At 47.8% G+C, this 23,611-nt stretch overlaps 2 protein-coding genes across 3 annotated transcripts in view; one reads left to right on the plus strand and one right to left on the minus strand.

Moving 5' to 3' along the window:
- ACSF2 (acyl-CoA synthetase family member 2) overlaps nt 1–23,611 on the minus strand; it is a 36,822-nt gene that overhangs the window by 10,925 nt on the left and 2,286 nt on the right. For both annotated transcript variants that reach the window (XM_051797592.1, XM_051797590.1), the window contains exons 2-10: nt 20,146–20,341; nt 18,239–18,367; nt 17,196–17,249; nt 14,568–14,686; nt 14,182–14,344; nt 13,662–13,757; nt 12,588–12,736; nt 11,883–11,974; nt 10,676–10,752 (exon numbers count right to left, since the gene is read on the minus strand). In XM_051797592.1, the coding sequence (XP_051653552.1) occupies nt 10,676–10,752; nt 11,883–11,974; nt 12,588–12,736; nt 13,662–13,757; nt 14,182–14,344; nt 14,568–14,686; nt 17,196–17,249; nt 18,239–18,307 (819 nt within the window). In that variant the 5' untranslated portion in view covers nt 18,308–18,367; nt 20,146–20,341. The remainder of the gene's footprint in view (nt 1–10,675; nt 10,753–11,882; nt 11,975–12,587; nt 12,737–13,661; nt 13,758–14,181; nt 14,345–14,567; nt 14,687–17,195; nt 17,250–18,238; nt 18,368–20,145; nt 20,342–23,611) is intronic.
- Nucleotides 1,046–10,635, plus strand: CHAD (chondroadherin). Its single transcript, XM_051797593.1, has 4 exons — nt 1,046–1,891; nt 5,632–5,795; nt 5,975–6,120; nt 8,417–10,635. The coding sequence occupies exons 1-3, from the start codon at nt 1,112–1,114 to the stop codon at nt 6,114–6,116; spliced, it is 1,086 nt and encodes a 361-aa protein (XP_051653553.1). The 5' UTR covers nt 1,046–1,111; the 3' UTR covers nt 6,117–6,120; nt 8,417–10,635.

Raw genomic sequence — 23,611 nt, forward strand, 5'->3', positions numbered from 1 at the left:
GAGGACATCCCCTGCGTTGTTAATTCATCTTTGCCACTGCTACCCCAAGACAGAAGCCAAGGCAAATCCCAGTCCCAGCTCCAGCAATGATTTCTTTGCTCTGCCAGCCCTCCATCCCTTTATCAGTGCCCACACCTTTCCCTGTCCACAGCTCTGTCTTGAGAGCCACAGGCATTACCACCCACCTCATCCAAGCCAGGCACGCAGCAGGACACCACTGCCTGGCATTTCATACCCACCAGCCATTGTCACACCACTTCCCTGCCGGCTCTGCTGCTGCCCCATCCCTTGTTGGAAGGCATCAGCCACTCACACAAGTGTCCTGATTGTGACCATGGTTGTGTCACGCTCAACTGCTCACAAGACACAGTAGAAATAAAGACTGTCTCTGTGGTCCCTTTCCTGGCCAACTCCTCAGTGCAGTCTTCAACCAAAATTTTGCATTACAAGAGCAACTGCAGCACTGTTGGCCTTTGGCATGACCCCATATCACTCCCATCTTCTCCCACCCCTGGAAAACTCCTTTTGAATCACTGAGACAAGATCACCCCACACCAAAACCCTTCCTCTGTGAGAACAGGCCAAGGTGCTTCTCCCCAAACCAGCTGAGGCTAAACAGAACTCAGGAGCCTGCTGAAAGCTCCGGCACGAGGTGGCTGTGGAACACAGCAGTGCTCCCTGCTATGCTGTTCAACCCAAACAGGTTGTTTCCACCCACTGGTGAAACTGGACCCCGCTTGGCTCAGCAGGGACCAGGGAAGTTCCCCACTGATCAGGTCTGCATTGGTTCTTCCTGACTATTTGCCTCCCATTTTCCTCTAGAGAGGAAAACTACCTCTGCACATCGCTCAGCAGCAGGGCCAGGCAGGGCCGTGGACACTCCTTTGCCTGGTGCCAAGGGGTTAAGCTCACAGTAAGTTCCCAAAGCCAGTTGCTTCCAACTGGCTGCTGCCTGCGGTTTGTGGGAAGGGATTTTGCTTTTTAATAACATTATAAATAGGGCTGTGTTCAGTATGCTGCAAACCCAGTTACACTCTCTCTCTCTCTCCCACCCATCTCCCTCCTCCTCCTCCTGCTCCTCTTCCCACCACACTTAATTCCAGATCTGACCATGAATGGGTCAGGCTTCTTCCTCGGTGTCCTCAGCCTACTGGCATGTCTTGCCCCCACCACGCAGGCATGTCCCCCGAGCTGCCACTGCCACGGGGGAGACCTGCAGCACGTCATCTGCGACAACGTGGGGCTGAAGAAGATCCCCAAAGTGCCTGAGCAAACACGTCTTCTCAACCTGCAGAAGAACAACTTCCCCGTCCTGCCGACCAATGGCTTCCGTGACATGAAGAAGCTGGTGTCCCTGCACCTCCAGAGCTCACGGATCAAGGAGATCTCAACCGGAGCCTTCCGGGGGCTCAAGAGCCTGGTCTACCTCTATCTCACCGACAACCAGATCAGCGTCATAAAGCCAGGAGCCTTCGATGACCTCTCTGATCTCACCTACCTGTACCTGGACAAGAACAAGATCCCAGACCTACCCAAAGGGCTCCTCTCCCCTCTTGTCAACCTCTTCATCCTGCACTTAGGCAGCAATAAAATCCGGGAGCTGAAACCAGGGGTCTTCAATGGGGCTAAAGACCTGCGTTGGCTCTTCCTCTCTGACAACTCCCTCACCAACCTCCTACCTGGGGCCATGGAGGATGTAGAAAACCTTGCTGTCCTCCACCTGGACAAGAACCAGCTGAGCAGCTACCCTGTGAATGCAATGAGTAAGCTGAGAGTGCTGGAGGAACTGAAACTTTCTCATAACCCAATTGAGGTCATCCCTGACAACGCCTTCCAGTCCTTCGGGCGATACCTGCAGACACTCAACCTGGACAACATGAAACTCAAGAAGGTGAGTGCCTTCTCTTTCCATTTGCTCCAGATAAGAAACATGGGGCTTGGTTTTCTTCCCCTTTGCAAAGCCCTCTATTTGCTGTCCCTCCATTGCAGAGGAGAGGGGAGATGCAGGTCTGCAGGCTCTGCAGGCAGCGAGGCTCTGGCCAGCTGACAACACCCTGACATGGCTCTAGCAAGGAATGAGAGTACTCCACCCTTCTGTTGAGTTATTTTATGTAAAACCAAATTATCTGGAGCTGATTAAACCCCTTGGAAAGGCAGTACATTCCCTCCCAGGCTGGAGGTGACACAAGACATTGACAAAGGTATTTGGGATGCTCCAGGACAATGAGCAACATTCCATCCTCCCAGAAACAAGGTGTGAGATGAGAGGTGAACATCTGCCTTGTACTGGAGGGACTGGAGGGCACTGCCTCCTTGCAGAGCTGAACTGCTCTGCCTCCTTTGCTCAGCCCCAGTCCCTGCTGTAGGCTGGGAGGGGGAGACTCCTCAGATGGGCCATGAATAGCCACAGCTTCTTACCCACGTGCTGCAGGTAGGTAGACATAGGGACCTTCACCTTCACCTCCCCCCTGCCTCCCAACCTGACACGTTATAAAGAAAGGTTTGTTTATTGATGCTCTCTCTAAAGAAACTCTCTCAGCATCTTACAAAGGGGCCCTGTTCCCACTGGAGAGGAGGAGGGATGTTCAGGTATCCCGAATGGCAAAACAACCCCCTTCTTTTTCCGTGAGAACGCGGGATCCATAGGCAGGAACATCACACTCATGGAATCACTGGTGTTAGGACCTCTGAAATGCCAGGCAGTGCAGGAACAGAACCCAGCACCAGTGCAAGAGCAGAAGCACCTTGATGCAGCCTGATGTCCCAGGTGAATCCCCCACGGCTGGAAAGGGAGGGTGGAGCAGAACAGTTCTCCCTGGGATGATGCTTTGCCAGGAAGCCCAAAGACAAAGAGCATCCAGGCAGGCTGGGACTTCATGGCAAAGCAACACCCACCACATGCAGGGAGGTGTGATGAAAAAGAGAATTTCTTAGCAACAAAGAGCAACTCAGAACATCTCACAGAGACAAGCAGATCACAGGAAAGGTATCAGGAATGCAGCACACCACAATTTTCAAGGGGATCTAACATCCCAAAAACCTCAAAATTATACCTCAAAAACTTCCATTACAGCTTGCCCAGGTGGAGAAGAACACTACCTAACCAGTTTGGTAGCACTCAGTACTTAAGCCCTTGTCCACTCTCAGCATTAACCTCTACAGGATGGGACTGAGCAAACACTTGAAAACAACCTACTGACCTCACTAGGCAAGATCTTAGATGTGCCATCACAGCACTTTTGTAGACTCAGTTCTAAGGCACTTTCAATCAAATTTTATAGCTTAAACATTGTACCAGATGTAGAGACGTCAGAATCCCAAGTTACACGTTGAAGAAATCAGACTAACCCACGATGCTGGGATGCTCCCATGTCCTCAGACTGACCAAAAAGCAAAGGTTAAAAATTCTAGCCAGAAAAAAAGACTTTGTTTTTTACAGTGACCACCTGTGGAGAGGATCTTTAAAGACCCTTCTGCAGCCAGTGGCTCCTTTCCTCCCACGCAGCCCAACAGGACGCCAGTTTACGGGATCAGCACTGACAGGGGTGGCTTCTGCAGTTTTAGGGCTTGTGAAAACAAAGCTCCCAGTTCAGCATTGTCTCTTCAAATCCTCAAAGGCCTCATACCCAAATGGCCCACACATGAACTTTGCACTGCTAAGAAACATCTAATCACACAGGCCGTGTGATCTAGGAAATCACCACTGAATACTCTGAGTGCTGCTGGCACTTGACTGCAGCTCTTTCTCCTTCACAAGTGTACTGTCCTCAGCTGCTCCCTGCATGGCTGCAAGATTTTTGAGCTGATCAAGTGCAAAACCCTTCCACACAAATCTCTCCCAGCCTAAATGGCACTTGAGCAGAAGGAAGGGGGGGCCCTCAGGCTGCAGCACAGAGCTCCCCCCTCCCCACTGGCATCAAGGACACACACCAGTCCCCCACAGGGCTGCACCACGCAGGCCAGGACCCACCATGTACCTCAACATGAGACCAGGCAATGCAGTTCCTGGAAGCTTTACATACACTCATCTTTGCATATTTAGTGTAAAATAAATTAACAGCAGCAATCCTCCGTGTAAATAAGGGGAAAATCACCCATTTCTTCACAAAGACACGCTCTGGCAGGCAGCAAGGCAGCTGTTAGCAGCAGATGCAAACTCTTCTCAGGGGGCTGGGAGAGGCATGAGCAGCTGAGACAGTAACACCACTGTCCAAACCTTCTGCCCTGCTGCACGGCGTGCCAGCATCTCTCTGAGCAGCTCCACTATCAGCACAGTAAAACCTCCCAAGGTCAGCTCAGCTCTGGACTGCACAGGCCAGCACCACTGACTGTCCAACAGCTACAGGGATCTGGGAGTCTCTTAGCTAAACTCTAATCCCATCCAGCATTGCTTAATTTGGAAGATGACAAAAGTTCACAGCTTAAAATAGTGCATTTCCTCTGTCAAGCTTTTCAGCTCAGAGAGCATGAACACATTCTGAAGGTCCATCTGAAGTGCAAGCTTCTGGTCAGAAATGGGAGCACAGATCCTTGGCTGGGGGGCTTCAGGTAGACCTAGTGAGTCTCCTCTCCAACCTTCAGAGAAAGCTTTCCCCTCACTTTGAGAAGGGGGAGAAATGTTTTGTCATACCCAACAAGACCTTTGTGCTTTGTCAGTGATCCCCTCTCCAATCCATCACCGCCAAGGAAGTTTGTGTTGAGGGGTTTGCTTTCAAGAACTTTCCAACCTGAGTAACCATGGGCTGAAAGATGCCAGGGATGAGGCCTCAGGGAAAAAAGGACAGGGCTGCAGAGCCAGGTCCACAGCCTCCCTCTGCTTTTTGGCAGCTTTTTAAAAGGAGGCTCTACCTTAAAGCCTCTCCAGTAATCAAAAAAAAAAAAAAAAGACAAATCTTGCAGCAGCCACTGCAAAAAAACAACTGGAAATGGGAAAAAATGGAGGAGGCTGAGGTGCTGGAAACGTGCCTGTATATCTACACTGCTCAGATGCCAAGTGTAACTTTCCACTCCGAGCCCCTGGGCACTGCCAAAGTCTACAGCCCCTTCAGACGCCACAAACACTCCCTCCTTAAGTCGCTCCAGGACAGGCAAGGCAACAGGCATTGGGAGGACTTCCAGCCTTGGAAAGGAATTCACCCAGAAAATATCTTCATTTAGCATGGTTCAAAAATAAAAAGGGCTGCCAGACTTCACTTTATTTAGTGATGTGGCTGCACAGACAATCCCACATGGATTTGGGATGTAGCTCTCTTTGTAGGAGACTCCATCCTCCTTGAGCCCACCAGCCTGTTGCCTCTCTTAGGTGGACAGGGCTTCCAGCAAGCAAGAACCTTCTCTTGCTCTCTCCATGCTTCATAATATCACAGAATGGCCTGGGTTGGAAAGGACCTTAAAGATCATCTCTTTCCAACCCCCTGTCATGGGCAGGGACCTTCTACTAGCCCAGGTTGCTCCAAGTCCTGTCCAACCTGGCCTTGAACACTTCCAGGGATGGGGCAGCCACAGTTTCTCTGGGCAACCTGTGCCAGGGCCTGATGTTCATGCCACTAAAAGCCTTGAAGGGAGGCGCTCAGGTTTGAAGTCCCCACCCCCAGCTCCTCGTTCCTCTCCAGAAAAACCTCTGTGCTTCAGTTTGCAGACAACGCGTTCTCCGGCGTGACCGTGCTGAAGGCAGCCCACCTGGAGAACAACCGGCTCACCCAGCTGCCCCGAAACTTCCCCTTCGACAAAATGGAGACGCTGACCCTCTCCAGGAACTCCTGGCACTGCAACTGCCAGCTGGCAAATCTGCGCAAGTACGGCCCCGCACGCCCCGTCCCTCCCTGGGCTCCCCTTGGGGGTGGGCACCCCCCGGGCGGTGCCAGGCAAAAAGAGGCTGCTCTCATGCTCAGCAGCTCTCTCCTCAGCTTGTCCTCTGATGTCCATGGTTTGTGCCTCTTGTAAGCTCTGTGTTTTCCCCCTCCCCGTGTCCCAGGTGGCTGAAGGGGAATCGCACCCGCACCGAGGATACCTGCTCCACGCCCTCGCAGTACCGGGGACAGTCCATCCGGGACACCCCCGCCCTCCGCACCTGCAAGCTGCCCACCAAGAGGTCCAGGAAGGGAAGCCGCCATTGAACACGTAAGATGGTTCCCTTTTAAGATGATTCCCTTTTAGTCACACCTGCAGCAAACCACAAAAGGCGCTGGGAGTTCTGTCTCTGACTTAAATGACACCAGGTTACGTTCGTGACAGCTCATCCATTCCCCCACTGATGCCTCCATCTCCTGGCAATGCTGAGCTCCATGAGCTCCCAGAGCAGAGAACCTGCCTGGAGCATCAGGGATGGAGTCAACTCCGTAAAGCAAACACAGGGATAAAGACAGGCCTGGGGTGGAAAGTAAGGGCAAAGCATGTAAACAAATATAAAACAGAGAAGCAAGGACTCTGAAAATATAAACAGAACAGCAATCAGCTTTGAAATCTTCAGAGCTCCTATTGCAACATGTGAAAAATCCAATCTCTTTTTGCAGGAATTATTGTACTTTAGAAAAACAAACAAAAGCCCTGTTCTATAACAAGCTTTAAGTGTCAATCATGCCTCAGGAACCATGGTGATGTGCACCCTGTACAATGCAATAAAGCCCCATACCGAGTCAAGATGTAATTGTTGGGCAACAGGGATAAGTATGATATATCAAAACAAGGGTGAACTCAGCCCACCCTTGCCCTGAGCTGGGATCACACAGGCTTTGGTTTTCCAACCAACTGGAAATGCTCAGCCCTTTGCCCTAGTAAAGGTCCTCCAGGTCTGGTGTGAAATCCAGGGCAGGACATTGCTGGGAAATCTGGCCCCAGGTTGCCCAGCCCAAAGGAAAATAGATGCCTTCCACAAGGAGCAGTTCTTGATCCAGCTCTTGCCTTTCAGCAAATACAATTCCCATCCAAGACAGTCAGGTATTTAAAAACAAGGGCTGATGCCTTCAAATGAGTATCCCAGCAGAGGGAGGTTTGAGACAGCAAATATTCTTTGGTAAGGTGTCCTGGGCCAGAAGGTGAGTCAGAGACAGGGCTGCCTTTCCCTCCAGCAATGAGCTTGCTGACGGTCACCAATCCAAACACCCATCCCACAAACACCTTCCACAGCTGGAAACTACCAAGAGTATTAAATTCAGCCCACAGAGGAGCAAAAAAGCCACAACTGTCATCACTCCATTCCAAGTATTTTAATTTTTCCCATCCCGGGAGTAGGTCTGAAGCTTGTACGGATTCCAAAGGACCTTGAATGAGCCTGGAAGTTTGTAAGCTCTTAAGAAAGGGAACTTTGCTCATTTGTTAAGTGACCCTGCACTGTGCCCTTTCAGATCAGAAAGGACAAGGCAGAAGCCCTAAGCCCATTTGTGGCCATTTGGTCCCCAGTTCACTAAGGATATGCACAACAGGATGGAGAAAGGAAATTTATGACCAAAATGTCAGGGATTATGCCAGCTGCTCTGCGCCTTTCTAAACTGGTTATTTCTCTTGTAGTGCCAGAGGTTTTATGGATTAGAGATGGAAATACCAGTCATTCCACACAGGGCGGGTAAAGTTTCGCTCTAAGGATGGAAAAACTTCAGTTTTCTAAACCACAATACTTAAATATTTTTTATTTACAGGTCTGACCCTTCTTAACCTTCTTTTCTCCCTGCCTGAGCTCAATCCCAGTTCACTCTTCCATGATGAGAGTAAGAAAGTCATGAAACAACAAAAAACCACCAATAGTGCCTGTTTTTTTTTTTCTGTAGTACCTTTCATCCAGCTCCCTCAAACAGGTTTACAAGTGTTAATGAAATAGAAAACTACTTATTCCAGCCTTGCAGAAGACAAAGCTCAGTGCCTTCGGGTGTCAGTGCCAAAATGCAGGTATACAAACCCACTCCAGCATGGTGAGCATGAAGTTTAAGGAATATGAAGTACCTCTGACTTCATCTTGCACCTCTTGAGAGCCAGGCAGCTTTCTGTCAGCCACAGGGAGTCTGTATTTCAGGGATCAGCAGTGACTGGGGTCACTGACCACATCTGAGATGAAAAGCTGCTTGGTAGTTTCTAAAATTCTACCTGCCCTGGACTTTCAGAACTGGGGCACCAAAATAATTCACTACTCTTGAAAATTTTGCTCTGGGTTTTACTTTACCAAGAAACTGCTCCTTGACCATCAACACTTTGGGTGAGATACTTAGGAGTCATACAGCAAGCTGGTAGAAGAGCTCAGAGACAGGACTAACCCATCTTCTCTACTGTGGAAACCTGCAACAGCTCCTTGACTCCCAGCTCCTCACTTTCAAGGATGGGCTTCATTCGCTGATTTAAAAATAAACAGACAAATGCCACAAGTTTATTGCTGTGCTTGATAAATCTCCCTAAAGATGTGGCCTTCTCTCTTTTTTCACCCTAGCAGGCCCCGGTATGGCCCGTCCTGGTGACCGGTCACTTCAACCATCAGAAAACTACTGACTTCCGAGTCCTTCCTTGAGCTTCTCCTACCTGTCAGGAAACATTTCTGACATATCCAAACACCTCCAGCCTCCTCCAACTCCCCGCTTCTCTGCTGATCGCAGGATGGAATCCACCTTTTCAATCTTTTCCGACACCTTATGTATTTTAAAAGAGGCGTTTTTAAAAACTAAACTATGCATGACCATACTAAGACAAGCTAACCTAGATCCTGCCGGTAAAACACAGTCATCTCTCCCAGAGGAAACACATCCCACGTCCCCCATCAACCAGTTGGTCGCTGTCTCTCCCAATCCAGCGGAGTGGAAGCAAGTGGGAAGGTAGGAGCATCCCTCCCCCAGCTGCTTGATCAGGAAAATCGGTCTCAACCCACGCAAAGAGACTCCTCTGCCTTCCCACGGAGGGGATCCCTGCAGGCCAGGGCTGAGGGGACAGTGAAGCAGTGACCAAGAACCAGAGGCCCTGAGGCTGAGCTGCCTTCCACACCAAAAGGCAAAAATCTCCCTAAGTCGGCCAGAAATCCTTTAAGGGAAGCAGTACTGGGAATCCCCAAAACTGGAGCCATCTGAAGACTGGATTCCCTCCCACTCTGTGGGGTCTACCAAGACATACATCCAAGAGGAGAAGGTATGCACCGTGCAGCTGGCTCAGGCACCCCTCCTCTCCTCCCTGCCCATACCCCAGAGGATCTAGCAGGACACCAGGATGACTGTGGTTTATTGTCATGGCTATTACAACACCACAGTTTCAATTTAACTACGTTTTTTAATCCTAAAGAGTTATATAAATATATGTATATTTATTCCTCTGTAACTGAGTGTAAATGACCTTTAAGAGGGTGAAAACTCCTCTGTCTCCTATATAGAAATCAAATTGTATATTTTCTTATGTACATCTTCTGTATAAAGCTCTTGCTGCAAATATGAAGTCAACAAGTCTCTCTGTGTCTGTCTGAGGGCTGGAGGGATCAGGAGTAACATGAGACCAGTGGCACAAATATAGACTTAATCCTCTTTATCCCATGGGCAGAACAACTGTTTGGGAGGGTTTTATTATTTCTCCCTCTACAAAACAGGAACATGTGACACCTAATGAGTCCTGGGCATTTGCAGTAATGCCTGAAAATATTTTGTGAGGCCAAACTCAAGCTTATTATAAAAATAGGTAGCTGTCACCTGACAGAGTTCAAACAACAGCACCAGGGTTGCCCCTGGTGTTATCAGATTGGCATTAAGAGCATCATATCCAGGAAAAAACCCTGGCTGCCTCTGAGGCAGCTCCAGGACAGATGCCCTGGATTCCCCTGGTCCATGGCAGGACACACAGTTGTCCCTGTAAAACCCTGGTGCAGTTGGGGTCTGCCAAGAACAACATGCCTAATCTGACTCCCGGCCCCACGTGTTTGTCCATCACATCAGCCTGCTTCCTCAGCCTTCAGAAGCAGTGTGGTACTGAACTAACTTCCTTTAGAGTAAAACAAAAACAAAGAAAACCCTTTTTTGGCTCAGCCATTCACCTGCAGATGGCAGGACTTGCCTAGGAAATGTGTCACCTGGAATGCCACCAGCCCCCTTGCTGGTGGCCCGTTCCCCTCCACGTGCAGGACGAGCTGATGCTCTTGCACAGGCCCAGGGTGTCAGGACATGCAGTGGAGCAGCAGAACACGTGGCCCAACACATGCTGCCCTTCTGGTCACACACCACCTGGTGCTGTGCATGTGGATGGCACCATTCCCACGATCCAACGACAAAAAACATGCAACAAGGTTTTGCGTCCACTTGCAACCCGGGATGGTGAAACCAACTCGACAGCCCCCACAGCAAGAGAGACATGTGCACCCACCCACACCAACACAAACCAGCAGTGCCTCTTCCATCACCATCCTTGCAGTGTGGACAACAGAATGTTTATAAAAGTTTTGAAATGCACCAGCAGAATTTCAGTTCATGGCCCTGAATGCAATGTCTCCTCTTACAAAGCTTTCTCCCCAGATCCCCAAGAGCAACCAAGCAGAACCCCCCTTCTGTCTCCCAGCCCCTCTGCACCTTCTCTCCTCAGCCTGGCCTCGCATCCAGGGTCCCATCGCGCTGATCCCAGAAACTCTGGCACCACCAGGTACAACTGTGGTCCAGATACACCCAAAATTGGGGTCTCACCATGACAAACACCTGTTGTAGGTCTGGTTACAGCAGCCACAACTCACCACGAGCTTTGGTATGTTCATCTTGGTCATAATTGTCTTCATGATCTCAGGGGGAACAGGAGAACCTGCAATGATTCCTGGAAGAAAGAGGAAAAGACCTTGGAAACCATCTACTTATTCCCAGGAGCAGTCCCTCAAATGGTTCTGCACTCCCAGAGTTCAATTTTGGCAAGATCTCTGGGATACAATGGCTCATGTCAAAATACTGTCTATATTTATAGTTACTTTGTTTCATTGTTATTTATAGTTATTCTAGAAGCAAAGGCTGCAGCAAGGCCAGTTTGCCTGAATGAACTAAGGGTTGGCAGAGTTCACTCGTTCGGAAGATAAACTCTATAGCACAAACCTAGTCCAACCTGCAGTTCCCAAAAAAAGGAAAGATTCAGAGGAGAAAGAGGTGCAGATTTTTAGCAGGACAAACACTCCCATCAATCCTCACCATAAACCCCAAAACCTTTCCTCCTGCCTTGCACAGAGCAGCCCTTTTGGGAGAGGGCAGATCCCACTGCCACCTGGTTCATCCTAGGATGACAGAGCAGAAGAGTGGAGTAATATATGGGCTTTTCTGGGGAACAGGATCAGACAGGATCATTTTTCACATAGCAGAGATGATTAGGTAACTGCTTAAATATTTCTTTATGCTCCAGCATCATCTTCTCTCTGTGCTCTTACTGCCTCAAAAAGGGCTGTGGTCTCCCTGTTTCAGCTCAGCTATTTTCAAGGTTGGCTGCAACAAGAGAGGAAGCTCCAGCACAGGGTATCACACCCCCTCCAGTACTTGGATCAATGACTTCAGAAACTGGCAGGAAACTTTAGGTCAGAGAGAGAAATCCCAGCGTGGCTCTGCTTTAGGGACTGCACCACCTTGAAGCACAGAAAGCATCTGCTGCCACACGGTGGTGGCTGGTGAGATGGGAGCTGAGGAAAATCAGGTTATTCCTGATACCTCCCCTTGCAGCTAAAACAGAAAGGTCCTTTCCTAGGACTGCCTTAAGATGAGAGAAGAGTCCTAAAATACATAATGATCTAAGGATTCCCCAGGGAAAGGAAATGTAGCATCAAATTAACAGGGGAAACACAAGGCTCGCACAACTAAACTCTTCCCACCAGAAGAGCCATTTGCTCACAAAACTTAATGCAGCCTCCCAGCAGGGAACCAGGAATATCCTGTTTCTCAGGATTTTTCCATTTGGGTTCTGAGCCTTACCTCCCTGGAGAGATGACAGGTCGTAGGAGTCAAAGTCTGGCTGGGAGAGCATGTCTATGAACATGGTCGGTGTGCCGAGGAGGAAGGTGCATCTTGAGGAAGAGGGGGGGAAAAAAAGGCAAAGCTGCAGAGCCAGAACTGGGGGCAGCCCCAGCTCAGCACCCCAGTTCAGCACCCATCCCATCCCATCCCACCCCTCACAGGGCTGCAGAGCAGCAGCATGGAGGCAGGCACAGCAGATGTGCTACTCATCAGCACACAGATAGACAGATAGATAGATAGATAGATACAAATATATGAACAGAGACATATATGCATGTATGATGCAGACACAGCAACGGCTCTTTTGTTTCACAAGTTACACTTGAGAAACAACCTGGAAACACAACTGAGCTGGACTTAGAGAAGAAGGGCAGGTGTGTGAAAACACACCAGCCACAGCAAAACAAGACACCACTATGCTTTCCAGCCAAAGCCATGTGGATCCTTTAATTTTGGGAGAAGTGTGACACACTCCCAAGCACAGTTGGAAAGGCAGATTTTGGCTCCTGAAGTGCCTGCACAAGTATGTGCACCAGCAAACCCAACTTGCCCACCATTGGAAGGAAGGGTGTGAGCAATGTCCTGGCAGATGAGGTGAGGTGAGGGAAGAAGCACAGCCACAGCCATGAACTGCTCTGTAACAAGACACAAACGAGCTCTCACTTCTCTCGAGACACGGCCTCCAGCGCAGCCTTCCCCTCGAAGCTGGGAGACGAGAAGATGCAGCAGGACCCGTGCAGGGCCATCACCATGCAGCCTCCCACCGACGCCAGGCAGTGATAGAGGGGTGCAGGGACGCAGAAGCGATGGTCCTGGGATCAGCCAGAGACAGCAGTGAGGAAAAGAGACCCCTCCCCAGCCCATGTCCAGCCCACCTCACTGCTGAAGAGCAAAGATCTGAGCAGAGAGACTTTTTTTCCTGATCCGCTTGTTGGAAATCTGACATTCAGCTGTGTTCCTGTTAGGTGAGAACACGACTCTCACACCTCCTGCCTTTAATAAAAATCACCTTGGGAAGTTTTTCAATGTCAAAATTTCATTCTGTAATTTTGCAATTTTTTTTTTTTTTGCTGGACTCTTTAGTCTGTTATTGCTTACACGTTATATGCCAAAAGAGAAGAGTGGGAGTGCTGTGACAGGCATGAAATATTCAGGACTTGGCACATGCTATTAATTTTATTTTGTTGTTTTTTTTTTTTAAACACCAAAGACTCTGAAGACTGATTGAAACAATTCATCTATTTTCTGGATCAAAGCTGATATGTTAGAAATAAATAATTCAGAACTTCAAAAGAAAATATTTGCCTTTAACAATTTTTAAAAGAAACTACAAATAGAGAGGTCGTACCCTGATAAGAGTTATGAGACTGTAAACATGACATTAAATGAAGTTATGTAAACCAAATTAAAACCTCATTCAATAGAATTCAAAGCTAACACTTAGTCTTGTAATTATTTGAAATAAGTATTCACCAAAATGAAAAGTGAATAATTTCATGATTTTTCCCCCACAAAATGATAGCTCTTTTTTTTCTCTAAAAAAAACTTTCACATGAAACTGAAATGAATCATCAATGAACTCCATTGAAATGCAAAATGCTGTGCATTAATATCCCTCAATGTCATTTGCAGCAAAACATCCTGCCCTGTCTCTGAGCAAGCACCAACACTCTCCACACATGTGGTCTCTCTGTGGCAGTGGAGACCACCCCAAACTGTGTTCCCACCAAAACCCACCTGCTGTGCGATCCCCAGCCTCAGACCGATCAGATGGGCATTATTCACAATGTTCCTGTGGGAGAGGGTGGCTCCTTTGGGGCTTCCTGTTGTGCCCTGGAAGACACAGAGCATTATGCAGTGATGCCACCTTTTCTGAGGATGAGCTACGTGTGCTCTGCAGAGATTTCCCAGGAAGACCCTGGGGTGATCTTGCACTTCATTCTCCAATCAGACATGGAAGACTGTTTTTTCTTCTTTAAAGGAATCTGAATCCCAAACCACACCAAAAAACAACCAAACTTCAGCTGGACAGAATTCACCTGACACCCTCCATTTCCATCAGCCCTTGACAGAATACTGAGTAGCAAGAATGGAAGAAGTAAGGGGAAATGCTAGAACTCTTCCATCCTACAGCAGAAGCTGGAAGCTTGTTTTCAGAGAGCAGAAGGCAAAGGAAAAGGGATGCTTGGCACCACACACATCTTTCCCCGTGTCCCCAGTAAGAAACTCAACCACATGGAGCAGGCAGGGCACCTACTGAAGTGAACTGGATGTTGATGGGGTCATTGAAGGACAGGGTCTGCTCCACTGCTCTTAGCTGCTTCACCTGGCTGCTGTCCCCAGCCTGCATCACTTCATCCATGTGGAAGGTGCCAGGCAGCTTGGAGTCCAACATGATAACAATGGATAAATCAGGTAGCCTGGCAGAGAGAAAAATAGCATCAGCAATAACAGAACAAGGAGAAAACTGCCCACACAGGTGCACACTGCTCAGGGTAAACCTCCAGGCCAGCCTAACTTCTCTTCAGATGAGACCAAATACAGGTCCTCCTTCCACCAAAGCCTGTGTTGTGCAGCTGAGGGGACACAAGGCAGGCCACGGCTGTGGGGTCAGTGCAAAAACACCAGGTGTTCCTAACTCACCTTTTGCTCTTTATTCCCCCTGGACTGGATTTTTCTATCTCAGGACATGACTGCTTCAGAATATCATAGTATTTCTGTGTTTTAAATTGAGTGGGGAACACCAGTGCCTTACAGCCAACCTGTGGAGGGAGACAAACTCATGAGAAGTCACGTTGGGTTGATGGTCAGGACACGATAAAGAGCAGCCACCACCAACACAGGGACCACAGGGAGGTTCACTGAGGACAAAAGTGCTGGGATCAGGAGGGGTTGGATGATTTTTGCTGGGCAAGAGAGCAGAGCTGTAGCCTGAGGTTCCCCCTTCGCCCAGCATCAACACTACTTGTTGTGAGCACAAGGCAAGCAACCGATTTTTCAGATTATGAGTCTCAACACTTAACAAAAAAAAAAAAAAACCCAGTCCCAAAATAGGAAGAAATAAATAAAGTTAAAACAAATTAATTTGCATTGGTCTGAAATGAGGAATTTTGAGGAACTCTGGAAAAACAAGGAAACCTAAAGCCTGCCTCTAAGGCCAAGCCAAGATTTTTATTGTGGGAGTTTTTTCATAAGGTGTTCCTTTTCCTAAGATTTTTTCCACATCTTTTTAAAGCGTTAGCTATTTTGAAAATTAAAACATTTTTCATTCAACCCTTACATTTACATAATCCCAAAACAAAGTGCCTTAATTACTCCAAGAATTTTCATTTCTTTTTCAGCAGAGGAGATTTGCTGAATTTGACCCAGATTTACAAACTGCTTTCATCTTCCAAAAAATGCATTCTTGAGAAATAAACCATTTACAAAAATGATTTTCTTGGCTGTTTTCATTATTTTCCCAAAGTCTGGGAAATGAGGAGACCAAGGCTATGCCAATAAACAATTTGTAAGTACCCTCTAGGCTTTGTCAGAAAGGAAGATAAACATTTGCTCTATTTTCTGGAACAGGCTGCCCAGAACCCAGGGGAGCGAGTCTGTTTTGGGCCTTTGTAACTTTTTACTATTAATTCCTTCAAACTACAGTTCTGGTTGAACCAGCTCTGAAAAACAGATACTGTGTGAGGAGAGGAGCTTGCAGGGCTGATGCTGTACGAGATAAGGGTCTCTGGTTGGGCACCTCCCACTTGGTTTCAACCTGAACAGCAGCAGACCTGTCTTCCAAGAACCTAGACCATGAAACCTGTCACCAGTTTGCTTTTGCAAAGCCCTGGAAATACAGTAGGAATGCAAGGAATGGTTATTCTGCATTCATTTCCATATACACCAAAGGGAGGGAACCTGATGGAGCAACAATGGGACCACGCAGGCGGACAGGATCCAACAGGCAAAGCCCCAAAGCCTTCAGGAATTTTGTTGTGCAAATTAACAAACAAAAACAAATCATTAGGGGGGTGAGGAAAATGAGAGATCCCAGCGCCAAAGGTGCATAGAAAAGCTGGGAATGCTGGCAAACCTGGGAAGGCAAGACAGGAGCAATCCCCAGTGGAGCTGAAGCACATTTCTGCTCTTACCCCATCAACACTCCAGATTTACACCAGAAGAAAAATCAGAGCAGACTCTGACACAGGGAGATGGAAAGGAAAACAAAAGCCAAGTTTTGCTGAGGAAAAAGGGAAGTACTGAGCTGCACATTCCAGAGGGTGAGAGAAGCAGGAGGACATCCACCCTGGAAGAGACCTGCTCCACTGCAGCACTGGGTTCAACGCCTACACACGAGAACAGGAGTGACACCAGCAAGAGCTGTGAGAGGCTTAAATGAAGGATGAAATGAGAACTCAAATTGCAGCCCCACGACCCAATTAGAGAGTTACTGATACAAGAGAAAAGTCTCCCTCAATTGCTAGAGATTATCCACTTTCTAGGTAAAACAATGAACTTGGATGGTGCTGGGAACACCCAGAAGTGTTCCCTCCCCTTTGATTTAAAGCTGAACAAACAACAGATTAACAAATTAGCTTCTTAATCTTAATTTTTAGCTATCGAACATTTAATAACCTGAATTCCTCATTATTTAAGCTAAGGAGCCTGAGCAGTTTAAATTGATTGGTGCTCTGCAAATTGCAGGCTCAAATTCAGGCAGGTGTATGAGGGCAGCTGAGGTGGCCAGGATCAGACAGCAGAAAGATGGCAAGCAGTGGCAATACCTAGGACTTAAACCAGTTTAAACCCAGGGCCAGCCAGACATCAGACAAACCTGGGAAGGGGAAATCAAGCTACCAAGTAGGCTGGTCCTTTCTGAGGTTCTACTTTCAAGGTGATTTTTGCCCCGAGCAGGAGAGGCAAAGAGGAGATATCTCATCTTGCCTTTTTTATCTCATTCCCTAGTGAATGACTGCTGACAGATGGGTTGGGTTGGGGTAATATAGGCAATACTGGCTGTTAGCAGGGAGGGAGGGGGATGAGAAGGAGGCAGAAGTGTCCATCAAACAGACAGGGTGGCAGCCACAGGGAACAGCAACATCTGTGACCACTGAACTGCAGCTTGGTCCCCTTGGTCACTGTCCCCTCTACACCCACCACTAGCCCTGATTTCCAGCCAGTTATCCCTGATATGCTCAAGCAGAAGCTCATCTGTACCATGTCCCCACTCTCCCAGATGCTGCTTGTAGGGGTTTTCACAGCAAATCAATTAGTGAGTGCCATACAAACCTTCTTGAGGACAAACTCCAGCTCAGAGGCCTGGTAGGCTGGATTCACAGATACCTGAGGAGGGAGAAACAAGAAAGTTCATCAGTTACCCTTGCCTTGAAAATCCTCCCCCCAGCACACATTCCAACAGAAAAGTTCTCCCAGGGATAAGCCACACTCAGAGCCTCTCCTCCAACACACAAAACTAAGAGCTCACCACCAGAGGGATTCCACATCCACGGAAAAAAAAAATCCAAATTCTCTGATTGCACAAAAGAAAACAGTCCCAAAAGAGATTTATGTGAGGGAGGTCACACAGTCAAAACAGAGTTTCAGAAACAGAAACCAGACCTCCTGTCCCACTGGCAGACAGTCAATCCATTAAACTGGATCAAAACTCGAGTGCAAGTCAGGATTCTTGATGGACAACCACGAAATACTTTCTCCAGTCCAGCTCTCCACAGAAGCAGTATTTGCTGCTGGAATTGAGTTCACCCCCAGGTTCATACTGAGCCACACTCCTCCACCCTGTTCCTGCAGACACTGGGCTAAACCAGGATGAAGAGAACAGACTACAAGGCTGGGTTTAGACCTTACTGCCCAAATAAGGTGTATTTTGGTGAATATGCCAGGTCATATTAGCAAATTAAAATTGTCTTTGGGGATATGCAGCTTGGACTACATTTTTAAATGAGCATTTGTGCCTTGGAGCAATACATTTGGAAGGGACCTAACCAGCTGGTAACGGGTTAGGACAGCAGCATCCCACAAAAAATGGTCCTGTAGGCAAAAGCACATCTCCTTCTGTCATCAGCTGCTGCAAGTTAGTTCACAGTAGTTTCTTGCTGCTCCATCCTCTGCAGTGTGTTTCCCTACAGAGTGGAGGACAAAGATGCAGAGAGCTGCACAGATCTTGTTTAAATGCTGCATTCAGTTATAGACAGCACGCCAGGTAAGAGCATGAAAAAAAGAGACAACAAACTTTATTCTTCAGTGTCTCCTATCGCTTCTTTGTCTCCTTTCCCAACAGACTGCTAAAACCCCAGACACAGCACACTCCTTACCAGGATGATTCCTGCCTGGGCCGTTGCAAACTGCATGAGAACCCACTCGTATTTATTGGGTCCCCACATCCCCAGCCGGTCTCCTTTCTTCAGGCCAAGAGCCAGAAGCCCAGCTGCTGCTTGGTCCACCTGTAAAACACAGGATAAGAGCCTGAGGATCACACACGAGATGCAGTGGGGCATATTTGCCTCCAGGCACTGCTTTCTGGGGAAAAAGCATTGTTTTTGCAACTGAAATGGGACAGAATGTGCCTCCCCTGCACAGCCCATCAGCCTATGGCTGCAGCAGCTTCTGAGCCCCAGAGCACAGACCTGCTCAGCAGGTTGACTGAAAGCACAGAAATAACAAGCCTGGAACAATACCATAAAGCAGAAAGGAAACCAAAATGGGCAATTAGGTACAAATTGCTGTAAGTTAATTCTTGCTCTAGGACTACTTAGTGCCTGGCTCCTCATCAACTACACTGAGGACTAAGCCTTACCCACATGCTGGGCCCATCCACACTGTTGGATCTGCCTCCCTTTTGGGATATCACTTACCTTGAAAAGGACTTGATAAAGAAAACTGTATAGTGTGATTTTTGACCAGTTTGGGGTTCCTATCTTCATAAGTCCTATGAGGAGCAGCTGAAGTTGCTGGGGGGGCTCAGCCTGGAGAAAAGGAAACTCAGTGGGGACCTTCTCACTGTCTGCAAATCCCTGACAGGAGGGGGGAGCTGGGGGGGGTCGGGCACTGCTCCCAAGAAACAAGGAACAGAAGAAGAGGAAAACTGTACCAGGGAGAGGTCAGGTTGGACATTAGGAGGAATTTCTTCACTGAAAGGGTTGTTAAATATTGGAAAGGACTTCCCAGGGAGGTGTTCAAGAAATGACTGGACGTGGAACTCAGTGCTTTCTGGTCTAGTTAACAAGGTGGGGATCAGTCAAAGATTGAACTCAATGATCTTGGAGATCTTTTCCAGTCTTAATGATTCTGTGATTCAGTGATTCATTAACTTGTATTCAGCCACTGTATTAACAACTACTTTATTTTTTGAGATGGTAAGTGTGTGTCAGGTGTGCAGATGTATGAATAAATATTCTGAGATATTCAGGAAAGTTTTTATAGTTTTGTTGTGTTCTCAAATGAATTTATGAAATTTACCTTGTAGGAGATATGAATTTGAAGAACAGCTACTCTCTGATTTAGTTCAGAAAAACAGTCTACTTCTTAAAATCAGGGTGAACACAGCTAATCTTGTTATCCAAATGGATGTGACCCAAACTATACTAAGCCTAAAAAAAAACTTCAGAAAAAAACAACTCCTCCTATCCAAGATCATATCATACATTTAATAGAAAATGTCCAGGTAGTTAGCCTTGAAATATTGTCCCTCGATTTCGAAAACAGCTAAACATATATTTGTAAGCAATGTGTACACACACACACACACACACATAGATACACCCCCACACATCTGTGCATGTAATATTGAGAACTAGTCCTTGACTTTGCTCCATTGCTTTTGGGCTTAGATAAAAACCTTCCACACACCCAGGATCTCTGATAGTCAGAATGACTAATACGGAAGGTGGAGTCTACTCCAGTAGAGAAAACACTGACTCAGCCCACAACCCATCAGATAGGGATGATAATTTTAAGATATGAAAGTTCATTCTGGGATATTCAACAAGTGTTTTGTATGCACTGCCTCCTCCTTTTCATCTCCAGAGTCCAAGGAGGACAAAGGCAGCACATGCCCGTCGGTGCATGCTGGGGACACGATGCTGGGGACACGATGCTCCCTCTCCATACACAACACAACTCAGTCCTGAGCTGAGCAATGAAACCATTTTCCACTTATCCATCATGTCTGCTGAGGTTACCCACCCACGTGTGCTCCCTGGGGGGTGAACCAGGCACTCACCTCCTCTTTGAACCGGGCAAACGTCCTCCGAACCCCATCCCGGCAGAACACCAAGGCCTCGCGGTCGGGGAACCGCTCGACCGTCTCCTCCAGGCACTGGCCCACGGTTTTGTCGAGAAGGGGAACGTCTAAGGGCCCCTGGACGTAGCTGTTGGTCACTCCAGGGGAGACAGGGGGCACCTTTGTATGCAGGGCACTGTGAAAGAAAAGGAGAAGAGTCTATTTAATACAACCTGTCCACACAATTCTCCCCACCTGGAGGGATTATCTGCCTGCTGATGGCATCAGGAGTACACGAAGCACATTCCTGCAGAGCCTCCAGCCCTCTGTGGGAAACCAGGACCCTGCTCTCTAGCGGGGAAGGAGCCTCCACCAGCCCTGCAGACTGGGCACAGCCTGGTCCTACCATCATCCACCTGCGGTGAAAACTACATGGACAAGTCAAGACATCTGGACAGACCATGGACTCTGCAGTTTACTGAGAGATGGCAACTGGGCTAGGTCTTTCTGCAACATAAATAACTGGGAAGGAACACTACAAAACCAGTTTGTAGATAAATTCCCTCAACTGGCTGAAAAGAGCAGATAACTGAGAAAGGGAAAATTAAAATTAGAGATCAGTCTTCAAAACGGTCAGCAGGGAAGAGTCTAATCCTGCAGAATAAAGACTGTTTAAAAGAGTTCAGAGAAGTTGAGCCGTAACTGAGGCATCTGCAAAGGAATGGTCTGTGTAAACAACAGCAAGCACTCTGTCTCTGCCAGCTGGAACACAAGGAGTTTATAGAACTGCAGACAGCATCCGTAAAATGAGAAGTGCAGAGGCAATAACACAGCAGGGAGGAGAGGATCCCTACAGCAAACACTGGAGGGGGACTGGGGGGGTGTGAGCAGAGCAAGGTCCCGGGCAGGAAAGGAGTACTGAAGTATGGTGCATAGCTCAGAGGCTGTGTTTGCAGATTCACTGGATAATGGGGGAGATCCCTGCATTAGACAACAAAACCAGCTCAGCCTAAACTCAGTTTTCCTCCATTCATTATAGGATCAATATTCTGCAAAGACTCCATGCCATTTGCCACAAAAGATTTGTTTTCCTGCCCACAAGAAACAAGCCCCAGCATGGAGTTACCTCCTCTGTGAGGTGAAGTTCAGCTGCGATACCCTCAGAGCGAATTTTGCTCCAAGAGCCAAGCAAATACCCTGACCCTCTTCCCCCCATTGCTTTTCAGCAGATGGAGGATTGTGCAACTCCCACTGGGCTCTGTTCAGACATCTCTCTTCTCAGAGTTCTTGGGCAACTCACATCAAGGCTGTAGAGCTGCCCGGGGAGGAGGAGGGAGGACAAGTGCTAATCTGAACCACCATCTATTGTTTGAAAGCTCTTGGGCAAGGCACATAGATAAACTAGGAGATTAAAAGAAAGCTCTGCAGAAGAAAAGCCTTTATAAATACAGGTTCTATAAAATAAAGGCTGAAAAAGCTCTCCCTAAGCCCAAGAGGACATATGCTCCTGGGAAAGCAGTAAAAGCCACAGCAGCCACTGACACTTGTTGGTTGAAACAGCGAGAAGCCCCTGTCCCCTGTCACAGGGTGGTCTCAGAGAAGCAGGTGGACAAGGAACCCTCAGGTTGTTTGCTAAAACATTTACTGGAGACAATCACACTCACATCTCCCTCAAGCCAAGTTGTTTCCAGTTTCAGCAGAGCCTGTTCCTAAATCCCCTGCTGTCCTCTGCCAGCTGAGGCACAGGGACGTTTCTGGGCAGGGCCGGAGCAGGCGGGGAGCAGCTCCTGACCTGGTTGCGCAAGAGCACTTCCCAGAGCACTGTCCAGGGGTCACGGGGAGCCAAGAATGCTCAGCACTGGCCTGAAGTGGGAGCAAGAAAACACAAGCCTTTCATGAACTGGGGGACACCACCCAAGGAACCAGCTGGTAAAAAAAACTGGTGCAACGCATTCTCTTCTACTGCACGATTAAAAAGCTGAACAACAAAATACCATCATGAAAAGAGATGGGAGAGGGGAGGAAATATTATTAGAAAATTTGGGTTGAGAAAATTTAATCAAAATCAAAAGTGTCCAGCTGAAAGTCTCCTGCTCTCCGCAGTCAACCTTCCAAGAGGTACTTGCACAGCACTTCATTGCCAATGAACAGGGTAATATCTTACACTGTTATGTCTTGGCAAAACATTACATAGATCAGGCTTTCTGGGATTACTATCCCAGTATTTTTCCAGGCCTGAAGAGACAAAGGGTTTCACTGACTTTGCAGAACCAGACTTTTACACTAAATGCAAGAAGGCACAAAGGCAGAACTAAATGAAAAAGGTCCAGGCTTCATGGCTTGGCTTCCTCCCTACTCCCGAATAGGGGGATGGAAGAGCATCAAAGAACAGTAAAAGATGTCATTATAAATCCCCGTGCTCCAAAACACCGTGAAAACACTGCTGGTTTCCCCCACATGTGTGAACACATGCCCAGCTTGCTCTCGGAGGTCTCAAGCATTCACATTTTCAAATGAAAGCAACAGCAGCACTGAAATTAGCGGCTAAGATATCTCATGCTCATAACCCAGAGTCACAGACTCCTCTCAAAGCAATAATTCACATCGCTTCTTCAAATCCATTAAAGTAAAATTCACAACTGCCATTGAGTCTGAGCTCCCCAAATTCTGGTCTGATGTTCGCATGTGCTTCAACATTTCTGCATCATTTCTCAGCTGGCAGTGGCAGAAGTGAAAGGCATGAGACAAAACACAGCAGGCTGTTGGAAGCACTGGGGGTCAGGAATGGAAGGAATGAGGCAGATACAAGATATGTTCATAATCAGCAGCATCCTGCTGGAAATCACGTGGGGTTGGTCTCCCTCCTGTCTACAGCCTGTAGAAGTGTATATATCTGATCTGAAATAATGTATCAAGAGATCTCTACAAAGAAAGGATCCAAAGGATTCAGAAATAATCTTTGTGTTCATCTTTGTTACAGAAAACAAGTAATTCACCCTTCACCTCTTCCTACAAAGCATCTGGTGCTGCTGGAGATAAAACAAGACCAATGGTCCAATATTACAGCAGCACTCATTTCCCTGACTCAGCTGGAGGAGAGCAAATAAAACTCTACTTGCTCTTGGGTGTCAGCACAGACTGTAAGACACGACTTTTAGAGAGCACATGTCTTCTGTTAGCAACACGTTTCAGCAGCAAGACAGCCTGCAGTGCCTGCAAACGAGCCAGTCTCATCTCCAGGCTGTTCCTGCAAAATTCCATGACCCTGAAGTTCAGCAGCACAACTGAACAGAGAGACATCAGAGACCCGGGAAAAATGCATCCCCTTCCTGTTCCACGCAAAAGGCAGGAGAGCAGCCAAGTCCCGGCAATCCCAGAGAGCTCTCCTGCCTGACAGAAGGATCAGAACGAAGCAAGCACTCTGGACTAATCCTAGGAGCTATTTGTATTTGTCTCTGAACAGCCC

This window comes from Manacus candei, unplaced genomic scaffold (genome assembly GCF_025592945.1).
Source record: "Manacus candei isolate 608988 ecotype Guabito, Panama unplaced genomic scaffold, ASM2559294v1 h1tg000047l, whole genome shotgun sequence".
Lineage (NCBI taxonomy): Eukaryota > Metazoa > Chordata > Aves > Passeriformes > Pipridae > Manacus > Manacus candei.

Excerpts from the sequence above, each read along its gene's own strand:
- CHAD (XM_051797593.1), top strand. The coding sequence starts at position 1,112 with ATGAATGGGTCAGGCTTCTTCCTCGGTGTCCTCAGCCTACTGGCATGT. Across the intron at positions 1,892-5,631 it reads ACAACATGAAACTCAAGAAG|TTTGCAGACAACGCGTTCTC; the intron begins GTGAGTGCCTTC and ends TCTGTGCTTCAG. Across the intron at positions 5,796-5,974 it reads CAGCTGGCAAATCTGCGCAA|GTGGCTGAAGGGGAATCGCA; the intron begins GTACGGCCCCGC and ends CCCGTGTCCCAG.